The 12057-nt window shown below is 38.0% G+C and overlaps 1 protein-coding gene across 4 annotated transcripts in view; it reads right to left on the reverse strand.

The window, feature by feature from the left end:
• Positions 1-441: 441 nt before the first annotated feature.
• CDC42EP3 (CDC42 effector protein 3) overlaps positions 442-12057 on the reverse strand; it is a 39528-nt gene continuing 27912 nt past the window's right edge. For all 4 annotated transcript variants that reach the window (XM_033011093.2, XM_033011092.2, XM_042789874.1 and 1 more), the window contains exon 2: positions 442-2569. In XM_033011093.2, coding sequence (XP_032866984.1) covers positions 1511-2278 — 768 coding nt within the window. In that variant the 5' untranslated portion in view covers positions 2279-2569 and the 3' untranslated portion in view covers positions 442-1510. The remainder of the gene's footprint in view (positions 2570-12057) is intronic.

A 12057-nucleotide genomic window follows, 5' to 3' on the forward strand; every position in this document is an offset into this window, starting at 1 on the left:
TTGTAAAACACACTGAAGGAATGGAATTAGTTGGCATTGACTTCCTAGAAATTTTAAGCATAAATATCATACATATTAAATCACCCATGACTTACATGTCCTGATAGGAAGATGGGGCTATCTAATGAAGAACAGCCTACAAACTGTGTCTGGATTTTACCTAAAGACTTCAGTAAAAGCTGCTGAAACTTTGGTCCTAGTGAAGTCAATGGCAAAGTATTACTGTCTTGTCTTCAGTTACTTCAAAATCAGTGTATATCCCAGAGGCTCCTACCTACTTGAAGTTTTGCCGTAAAACCTCCAGTAGTAAACCATATTGGAGAAGTCAACTGAATTAAGCTAGTGGCACTGATTCTGCAACTCCACTGCAGCATGTTTCATTGCAGCAGAAAATAAAACTTTATGTTTTGGTGAGGTTATGTACTGAATCACAAAGACACAGCAAGTTAAAGGTTTTTTTTATTGCATTGCACAAGATATCTATGCAATCCATATAGGTACTGTTTTAAAGTATCCACATTTCCCAAAACATTGGCTGTTACAGCACACATCACAAGCATTGTGAATAACCAGTGCCTTCTTCAAAAATCAAAATAAATGGTTGCAAGTTTAAGCATGTGTGGCAATAAATGAAGAAAAAAAGCAAGGAGTATCAATACATATTTCTTTTCAAACACACAAATATACAATTTTCAGAAGAGCACCAATAATGCCAAGCAACTATTTTGATGAGATACTGTATGTATAGGCTCTGCAGTAAAAAGCCAATATGCACACAAAAAATATATTTCAACTTTTAAAATAATTTAACCATAATATCTTGCATGTTTCACCTGTTTACAACATATCATTTCATATACAATGCCAGGCCCAAGCCTCAACTTGCGTAAATTTGTGCATACTCATTTAAAGCAGCTGAGATTCTGGACCAGGTGTTGAAGCTGAAAAGCCTTCAATTTGTTCACATCTGAATACAGAGTGGTATTATAAGACCGAGAAAATAGATACAGTGAAGGTATAACAGAAATGGTACTATGGAAAATGAAGGAAAACACTATCAAACTCTCAAACACAAGGTTCTAAAAAGCGGCCTACATGTAAAGTGATGTAATAATTTATAAAACTGAATAATTAATATCAGTCTCCTTTCTGATACTTAATGATTCTCATATTTTCAGAAGCCTGTAGAAGTGAAGTAACCAAATGTCACAATCGGTATCATTCTCAAACTCTAATGATCTTTCTGATCATTAATACTGGTACTTAAAAACATTTTATATTTGCTGAAAACTGTTATTAAAATTTACCTTCCTGCTGTGAGAATTTAGTGTAATAAAAATCATGAAAAATAATAGGTAAAAAAATAGTATTTTAAGAATATTTTTAGGAAACCCGTCAAACAACTGCAAGTACAGCTGATTTTTAAGTGTCTCTACTTTTGAACTATGTTTTTTGTTTGCTTGTTTTTGATTAAGTGAATCACTTATAAAGCAGCAAGGGAGTACCAGTTCTAAGATTTATTCTTGTCCATGACATTGAGGACCTCATCCAAAAGTGAAGGTCCCAAGTCAAGTTGCAATGAGAGAAGAGAGCCTGCAAGATCTGAAAGAGATTCTTCTGACTTAGTCTTTGTCTTGGTTAGTTCACATGAAAGTTGACTGTCATCAAATAAATGAACTGTCTGCCAGTCAGTGCATCGTTCAGAAAAGCTGGATGAGTGACTGTCTCTACCATTAATAAAATGTGAAGAACCACCATTTTGCTCCCAAATGTCATCTTTGTATGTTTCTCCATCCTCCATCTGTTTACTTTTCTCCTGCAATTTTTCTTCTATTACTGGCTCACAGCTAAGCCTAGGATTTCTTGATGATCTGATGGATTCTTGCTTTGAATTAAATGTCACTGGTGACAATAAGGGCAACATAAGGGCTTGAGAACCCCCAATGGCAGGAAGGGAAATAGCATTTTTGAGCACTGGTGATGGAGTTTCTGTAAACATGGATTCAGAAGTGCTGTTTGCCCTTAAGAATTCATTATGGCCACCAGGCTGGCTAACTCTGGTTTCTCCTTCATTTCCAGGCAATAGCTCATAGTTGCCCTGCAAAAAGGAGATGTCTCCAAAAACATCATGTTGTCCCTCTTTTCCAATGTGTATGGTGTGACGAAAATCTCCAAGTGGTGGACTGATCATATCAGGAGATAAGATATCCCTTAGTTTGAATTTTTTTCCTTTTTTATTGTTAGCAGCTTTCAAGTAGATGGGTGTCTTGGCTGGCATCTTGCTTGTAGTTTCTGAGAGAGGAATTTATTTTTAAAAAAAAAAAAGAAGGGGAGGGGAAGGAGAAACCTCTTACAAAGTCAGTTATTCTCGGGAGAGCTTCTTCAGCGTTATCAATGTTACATCATCATCTCGAACCACTCTTGCACATGAAGTCCCTTTCTTCTGATGCAGAGAACTGTGGTGTATTTGAAGGCAAATGTCTCCCGCTGTGGATTTTTCCAAGATAGAGCACAAGTTTCAGGTCAGTTAGCAACCAAACGCCCTGCTACTTCCAGAACTTGAGAAAACCTGCATGGGATACAAAATTAGGTTATCATTAATTTATTTTTCATGGTTCATTCAGTCTTGTTTTTACAGAAAAAAAAAAAAAAAAAAGAAAAAAAAAAAATAGTAATGGCACTGACAGTTCCAGCCTGCAGATTAACTTTATGATGTTGCTTCCCTTCATTAGGCAGGATAAAAGAGTCTAGATTAACAAGGGCTAGCTAACCTTTCTCTGACTTCATAGCTTTTTTTGAAGTCAGAGTTTCTTAGACACGGTTGCTGAGCAGAATTCATTTGATAAATATCACTATCTCAATCTTTCTTCTCCTTATTCTGGCATTCAAAATGCTGGCCTTTCTGCATGTGCTCTCAAATACATTTATACCATTCAACATTAAGCTTTTGGTAGACCCAGGAAGATTGACAGAGTCACTGAGGAAACCTTTTTGGAAACAAAGTATTCCACCTTGAATTAGAGAACTTCAGATACCCTCCATTTAGTGCTGAACTCTCACAAACTGTCATCCATACAATTTCTGATAATTGTGCCCATTTAAAAGGATAGTTTTGGGTAGTTGAAAAAAGTGCTAATCCAAGTCTTTACAATTAGTTAGAAACATCCAAATGCAGGTGTCTTAGAAGAGACTGATTCTTGTGACTACAATCTTCAGACTACAGGAATTCTTCATAGCCATTAGTTATAGGCTAGCTCACGAATTATGTAGATCATGAGGCCACAGTGACTCAGAGTTACTCTGTGCAACCAAATGAAAGAGTGTTTGCAAACCAAGTCATCATATTAGAATGTGGTCTCTGAAAAGCCTGATAAAGCAGTCCACAAGGACTAATAGGCTGTTGGGTCAACAAGCTATAAAAAAAAGCACACTTCATTAATTAATGCCTTAATGGTGTATTTCTTCCTTACAGTACCAGTTTCGGACTCTTGGGCAATCTCAGAATAAAGGCATTTTTCTCCTGGATGTTTTTGTACTTTTCCCTATAAAGTCCATGGATGACCAGAGCATCACAGGTCACTCCTCACCAGAGTACTCAGCCACAAATTCCTCACACTCCATCCACCATTATCCTCACTCTGTAAAGGAGCTTCCAGTTTTTACACAGAAAGACTGTTCTATGCCATAAGTGAAGGGAACCTGTCTGTAACAGGGGCTATTTTTGCTGCCTTTTATCCATGCCCCAGCAAATATATTCCTTCATCAAATTAAGCCCAGTAAGAATCACCAGTTTTAAATCTTTGTACTGTATGGCTATACAGCCAGATTGTCAAGAAGCATTTAAGCATTTTCACAAATCCTTTAACCTGAGTAATTAGTTCCTACAGTGGGGTACTTAACTGTGCATCATAAGGAGAGCTGGGAATCTAGCCAGGTTAGTATTTTGGTTTTTGATTCCCAAAAGATATCTACTGCACTTCAGATAATGTTGAAAAGCCCTCCCCCCAAAAGTACAACAGATATAAATAGATGAAAGCTGTCATATGAAATGAGCTCAACGTTTGGTAAATTATGAAGACATTTTACACTTTAAGCTCAAATTTGAAAATACAATTGATTGCATCAATCGGTTAAAAGCACTTTGAAACCTCCTTCTACACAACAAAATGGTAACTCATTAGGATCTAGAGAACACTAGAAGGTTCACATTACATACCAAAACTCCACCAACTTAACTCCCTGTCAGTACTGTAAGATACAAAAGTGAGTCCTAAATAAGATCTCTACTCGTGCCACATGCCATGGGAACAGAACTGATTATTCAACTCATTTACCCTTCAGTTTTAAACTGAAAAATTCACGTCATTGTTTCTGCCCCTGATTATCATTCTGCCCAAGCAACCCATTTAGCTAAACACAATGTCCTCAACTCTAAAGAGAGGACTATTCTCAGCAAAACCGACTGGTGAGGTTGTTATATGTTGATCTAGCAAACTCAGCTCTCTCTCACTTCCCAGGAATAACAGGCCAAATTCCCTCTGGTTCTAATTCCTCATTCCTTCAGATCTTTTAATCTGAAACGAATGGCAATGTAGTGTCAATGTGGTCCAAAGTCATGCCTGTTGGTCACTAGTTTAAAAATGAAAGACAAATATCTAGTTCATTCAAAGCTTTCATGGCTTCCACCAGTTTGGATGTTTGTCAAAAACCATTATCACCGAAATCCACAAGGAGATTTCAAAGAAACCTGAAGGACACAGTGAAACATCTGAACATCAAGAAATACTAAAATCAAGTGTAAAATAACTTTTAATACAAATAATCCATTTTGACACACAAAAGCAGTGTATTTTATTTAGCTCATAGCTCAAGGGGGGAAAATAAATGCAAACACCCAAAATAGAGCAAACTCTTGGGCATCCAGATCTCCTTTAGTTATTGCACTATGAGAGCACCCCAGTAAGGGGCAGTATAAAACCACAGTACCTCAGAGGATGCTGCAAGAGACTCCTGTGTCAAGAATTACAATCCCTCTCTATACCACAGTCCCTGCAATTGTGAAGGCCTTGCCTTCCATTTGGCCAGTGCAAGAGGCTTTACATTTGAAGAGAACTTTCACAATTACATGCTTACTTCAAATATTGTTTTCTCTGCTGAAAACAAAGACTACACTTGCTGCAGATTTCACTAGCCACTCTACTGAAAAATCTGCAAATTATATTTTGTGAATAAAAGATAAGGGGTCCTTCCACAATGGACAGGCTTTCCATGTACAGCATAACATGAACTTCAGAGTAACTGTACTTTCTTTCTGTATACCTATCCTCTTTGTCAATTACTATGCAGAGGAGTACAGATTTTAAGCTTTGAACAGCTGAATTATATCATAAAACTGGAACTATTTACTTAGCCTAAAATACTGTTGTTACTCATATTTCATTTACAATTAAATAAGGAAGGACTTATATCACTATGTAATGTGGTTTAAAAAAAGTTGTTCTATTGGTAAGAAAAAAAAACATAAATCCAACTTTGGCAAATGAAGAAAGGCTTAATGAGACTAAGCCTCCAGCTCAACTGCTGCAAAACTAAAAAATTAGTCAACAAAAATTTCACAAGGACTTTATACACGCCCTGCATTCAGCAAGATTTAATGAAATCATGAGTACAGATGTGTTAAGGGAAGGGACAGAACACACTCCAATCTCCATACCAGGCCACACAGTAAAATTCACCTTGTCTTAAAATGAGACTTTTTGTGATCTTGCTGCTAAAAGAGTCTGTTTTGACTAATTTCAACTCAGTAAGTAACTGAGGGAATCTATAGTCAAACTAGGAAGCTGAATGAGAAATTATCAGAAAACCAAATGCATAACCAGAAGTCCACAGTCTCAGACTGCCAGCCTACAGTGGAAGACCTTATTTTAAAAGAAAAACAACATGAAAGGATTTTTATTCCAGTTGAAGAGATATCCCTCTCTTAACAAGATCCAAGCCAGAGAAACTTCAGCCCAGTGAAAATTAAAGTTTTAGTTTGGCTATAACACTTGCTCATTTTCATTCCTATCACTTCACACTCTCATATAAGTGTTTTGCTTAGTAACAAAGGCTAATATTTTCAAAGGCACTTCTCGATCTGCCTTGTGAACCATTCTGTCCACTCAACAATCATCACCCTCCATACAGCTGAAGGTTTTCCATGGATGCCTTAGTTTATTCCACAGTGTGTTTTAAAAGGACAGACTATCAGCAAATATTTCAACAGCTAAGCTTACAAAGCCAGAGACAAATAAGGGTCAAGGTGCAAAATTTTATTTGTGCACAAATCCCAAGAGATCTTGGTCCTTCAGAATTGTCCTAGGCAAAGAAATGATAGAAAGAATATCTCTCCTGTTTCCACAGAGCTGGACCAGAAGTGCGCACTCCGGGAAGCCTATGGGCTTTCAACAGGACAGCCCCCTTGTGAGGTCTCTACCTTACACAATACTGGCTAGAACCATGTGAACTTTAGAGAAACCCATTTCCAAAGCATCATTTAAAATAACGTTGAGTTATCTTGTGGAGCAAGTTACTAGGAGAAAACAGAGTCTGCATATCATTTAAATATCCAAATGAGAATTTAGTAACACAGCAAAAGACAGACACAAAGTACGCAATAAACTGCTGCAACTTTTCTACACAATGAAATATCTGCAAGCACAGAAGAAGTGGGCTTCAGGGGTTCATTTCAGGTTTTAACTACCAGTAGCTTTCAGCAGCACAAGCAAACTGTTGAGAATGTCCTTGTCAGTGCTGTTACTTTCACTATGTCCGAAACAACATCTGTGCAAATCACATTTTTCATTGTTTTTGTAACAGGGGCTTGAACTCATGCAGTCAAAATTCTTGAATGCTGGTAAAACAAACTCCCAGTATAACCAAGTCTTCAGGTACAAGAAAAGCAGCAGGATACACCATAGAGCTTACCTCTCATGTTCCTGTGGACTTAGGTGTCTGTATCAACTGACAGCCTCTGAAGATGAGAGGCCACAAGTCTGTCCACTTCTAGACCAGGCCACCAGTGAGCCTCTGCCTATAGAGCCACCACCTTCTGAGTAGCTTTAACCATATCAGGTGGTAATGCTTTGCCCTCCAGATTGTTCATCTAAATTTACCTTGTTTATAAGAGGCCCAGCCTTTGAATTCATCTGTATTAAAGTCAACTTCCCTGATCAGATTAGAAGTCCTCACCTCTTTGTTTCTCCCTCCACCAAAGAATTTGCACCTGTCTGATTAAAGCTACAGATTTAATTACTTTATAAAAACAGTCAGGCTAATCACACTTCAGTTCAACTAATTTTCTCAAACTGCACTCAACCTATTTTACTAGGTCAAACCTAACTTATTTTATCCCATTGTCACATACACTTTTTAGAAAATGAAGCAAAAAAAATCTCCAATCCTTCCCACAGCTACAGAAACACAGGTCAAGAGGGGACCCTATGATGCACTTCATTCATTCATTCTCCATTGTCCCGCAAAGACCTAGGCGCCTTCTGATAGTCCTGGAAGAATGTTGTCCACCCTCCTCTTAAATTCCCTAGAGGTGCAGACTGTACACATTAATTTACTTCACAGAGGCTAGTCATCAGAGAAGATGCACCTAAAGTCTCCCCTGCTCTAATCTGGGCCATGATGAATACAGTTCATTATTTTATGTGTTCTACATCTCCTCCCAGCCTGTTCTTCTTCTGATTAAACAACTCAAATATTTAAATCTTTCAACACAGGTCATGTTTTCTGGTGCTTGAGTAGCTTCCCCTCAACCTCCTTTTCTCGTCTTCCTCCCCTCTGCTTAAATCTTTCTTTAAATATGCCCAAACACAGTAATCAAACACACTAATGAAGCTGAGATCTCAATTTCTCTCTTAATAGAGCGTCGGCATTTTTCTTTCAGCATCACAATGTTGTTAGTGTACGTTTAGTTTGTGGTCCACTAAAAACCTAGCTCCTTTAGTGAAGAATTGTTGTCTAGCCAGTTATTCTACATCTTGTTTTTGACTTTGCCCCTGTAGCAAAGCCTCTGTACTCACTGCATTGCATTCTATTCATTTCAAACACTTCAGATGGTCACGATCACTTGGAATTTTAATCTTGGCCTCTACAACATACAGGTTGAGCATCATCTATGGATGTAATTAGCATACATTCTAATTCATGAAAATATTGTGTAGTAACAGAGATAGAAGATAGCCCTGCAGAGTTCCACCTGATACATCTTTCCAGATTAACAGTGGCTAAATACTTCATGGTACTACTACTTGAAGCAGCTCGAATTCTTGAAACAATTGTCTGCTCGGTGGTAAGTAAAGAAAGGTGAATATGCTCCATAATACAGATATAGTAATGAATGACAAGGAAAGTTTGGAAAGCCTCAGGTATACACTAGCTGGGGGAAAAATATATATATTTTCTTTTTAAAGGCAAAGGAATTAATTAATTATCAAGTAATCTTTATAAGGGAAAGGGAAATGTAAAGAAAAATCATATAAAGATACATTTACTTTTCCCTTGCTATAAACACTTTTTCCCACATAAATCAAAGATAAATAGGACACTATCTGTGAGCAGTCCACCTTAAGAAGTGTTAATTGTCATTAAGTGTAAGCACAGATAGGGGCAGGCTGCATACAGTGTCTTTCTCTCCAGGTATCTTCCATTTCTCCAGCACGCTCCTCTTTTTCCCCCGCTAAAGCCTAGGTTCATGAATGAAGAAAAAGCAAGTTCCTGAAGCAGTTTTTAAGTGCTGACTCCTTTAAATCTTGCCACCTTTCCCTGCATGGTACCCTTTCAAATGTATCAAGCCAGAGTAAATCATATTAATCAGGGAACACCATCAACTTTAAACCATTAAAGTACTTGTGCATTCATTCTATTGAAATGAATGAGGTATTTCACCTATTTAAGAACTTTCATTTCAGCCTGTAAGAAAAAGAAATAATGGAAAGCCAACCTGGTTTAAAAAAATATATATAAATAAATAATCTTCACAGTTCATTGTATTCCTCAAACAGTTGTACTAGCACAGCAGGAAGGAGCTGCTGAAATTACCCAATTTGGGGCTGCTGTTTAATTTGAGCAACTGGCCCCAGCCTCCAGTTATTTTGTTCTGTATCAGTCTGTGAGATTACAAAGGCCCTTTATCAACGCTACCAACGCGTAACCTTCATCCCCGTTAAGGTACTTGAATAGTAACCAAGTTGTTTCTCAGTCATCCTTTTTGATCGAAGTGAACAGGGGGAATTCCTCATGTGGTGACTGTGGGGGAGTGATTTTAAGCCTTTAAATACAAGTCTCTCTCTCTCTCCTTTGAACCATCTCCAGTTTTCCAACATCCTTTTCAGAGCAGATCAGAATTAGTGACAACATTTCAATATAATTCTCCCTAACAGCGTATATAAAGATAAAAATCACTTCTTTCTTCCCATCACTGCTGGCTTGTTTATAAACAAGATTGTATTTCTGCTTTTATCCTCACCATCTTATAACAGAAATTTTCCTGTATTTACAGGATAGCATTATATTACAAACCATTTAAGAGTTCTTGTGTTGGTATAACAAAAATGGAGTTCTCCAAGCAGAATAAACTATATTGGCAAAAGTAGAAATTTGTTATCACTGCTATTTCTTGGTTCAGAGCGGGCATCCTCATTCTACCTTTTAGAACGAAGATGCACATATATTCATTTAATCAACAAATTTTGCCAGCATAGCTTTTCCTTAGGGAAAATAAAATAAAAAATTAAAATAAAAAAGTATTTCCAACCTACTAAGCTATCATTCTCCAGCAAATAAGCTGGATTCATATTCTTTAGGATAAAAAGCAATGCCATACTTTAGAAAGAGAAAACATTTTATCTGAATGTGCTCAAGCTGTCAATCAGTAAATCAGCTGAGATTTCTCCATCTTCCTCATCAATACACTTTCTCACCCATCCCCATCACATGCAAGTTTCTACTGTAACAATTTTACACTTATTTGCAGGCTGCTCATAAAAATACTGTGCAGGCCCATGCTATACAAAAAAATAAATCTCTGCATTATTTCAATAGAAATACATCCCTCTGATGCTGACTTCTTTCTGACATTTACTCTGAGATTCTAAGTGTTTTTAATATGTGCTTTGTTGACACTGCAGAGGACTAATGTTTTAAAAATCTGCCTGTACATAATATTAAGTTAAATGCCTTGTAGAGTCTGTTTTTGCAGTTGTGCTTTTGACCACTCATTAGAATGTCTTAAATAATTTTTTTCTTTTTTTTTCCTCCATCAAGCACATTTTTTTTTCACCTTCCAACAGGTTTTGGTTACAGCTTGCTTTCAGCTTTGCAAAGTTAGCATCTTTTCTAGAATAATAAAACCCTTTTTTCTTTTATTCTCTGCTTCAGAGCCAGGAATTTAATGAGTTCACTGTATTCTGTTGTTGGGCTCCATGGACTGAAACAGGTCCCTCTTTATTACCTTCTCCTTAGCTTTGTTGACTGGTACATTCATACATACTTATTTAATACCATATAGTTCAGTTTTATCATTGGCTTTCAAAAATTGGGTGAGTGCAAGACCAGGCAGATTTAGGCATGGGTACATGTCAGTACAAAGTCTAGCACCTTAACTCATGCAGCCAGTGAAGGTGAGGTTATGCTATTATGCTACATCAGACAGACTGCGCACTGAAGCACAGTCATACATTTCCTACTACAAAGCCAGCAGACCAGATGAACAAATAGCTGGGGACCATAAACTCATAAGCCATAAGATGGAAAGGCTTATCCATCAATTCTCCTAGGCCAAAGGAAAACCATTGTGAAATGGGAGAAAAAACCCAAACCCTATAACCTGAGCTTACGTGGCACATAAAAGATTGGGTAACTGCTCTGGTTGAAATCTCATCTGCTGAGGGAGAAGAAAGGAACATTTCTGTTAGCCAAAGCAGCTGCCTGACACAGCTCAAGCCAGGTTCATGTAAATTCTGGTATTGCCATATGAAAGAACTTGGGAAGCGGCAGACTGAGGCGGGCAGTACTGCCCCTTTTGATGTCAGCCAGCACTCATATCAGTTTAAATGGATTACAAATCCACACCCTTTGTAATTCTGAGCAGGTTAGCATAGATAGCTTTCTCTTTTGACACAGAGGGTGTAGTTCCCCAACCCAGCTCTGCTCTCAAAGCTGGTTTAAGAAGTTCCCACCCTAGATTCCTCCCTCCTCGCGGCTGGTTCCCAGTTCTGCACTGCGGTTCCTCGTACCCTCCGCAGGCAGGCAGACCTACAAGCCACACTGCAAACCAGTCACAGCAGCAGTTCTCCTCACCGACTCAGTTTCCAGTAAAGGCTTACTAACAGCTGCAGTGCAACTGATGGCAATGCTTCAAGAGAGTTGAAGCCCAATATAGCTGTTGCTGTCAGAAAGGCATTCTCCCCCTTCCCCCCTACTGCATGCACACATTTGACCTCTTATCAACCAGTTCAGCACACTGAACTGGGTGAAAACTAAATAGAAAAGGGGTGTAAGATCACAAGGCTAGGAGTGAGACCGCTACTTTCAGCTGCAACAAGTCATTTGAATAGCTCAGCTGTCTCGTGAAACATCACTCAGAGCAAGGAGTTCTGGAAGAAAGGATGGGCAATTCTTATCCAACTCTTCTGCAAGAAAATGTGTTCATGGAATTACATCAAGATTTTATTCACTTCTGATGCAAAAACGCCTTGGTAGCTCCACTAGCTTCTGCCTCAGGGTTCCCAAGGCTGCCATCACGTTGAAATTAAGTTTTTCCAACTGTAGTTAAGATAGTATTATTACTATTTTTTTCAAAGAGGATCTTTAGCTTAGCATTTCCTTAACTGGTACCTCCTGACAAAAAATCAATCTAAAATTAAAAGCATCTTGAAAGTTCCAAATCAAAAAACCCCCAAGCCCACAACCCTCCCCCCACCCTATTTTGAACTCCCCTCCTCCAATTCTCAAATACCCTTCATCGTTAAGTCAAATATTCTTTATCATCTACTTGAAACACACAAC

This window comes from Tyto alba, unplaced genomic scaffold (genome assembly GCF_018691265.1).
Source record: "Tyto alba isolate M040663 unplaced genomic scaffold, T.alba_DEE_v4.0 Super-Scaffold_16, whole genome shotgun sequence".
Classification (NCBI taxonomy): Eukaryota; Metazoa; Chordata; class Aves; order Strigiformes; family Tytonidae; genus Tyto; species Tyto alba.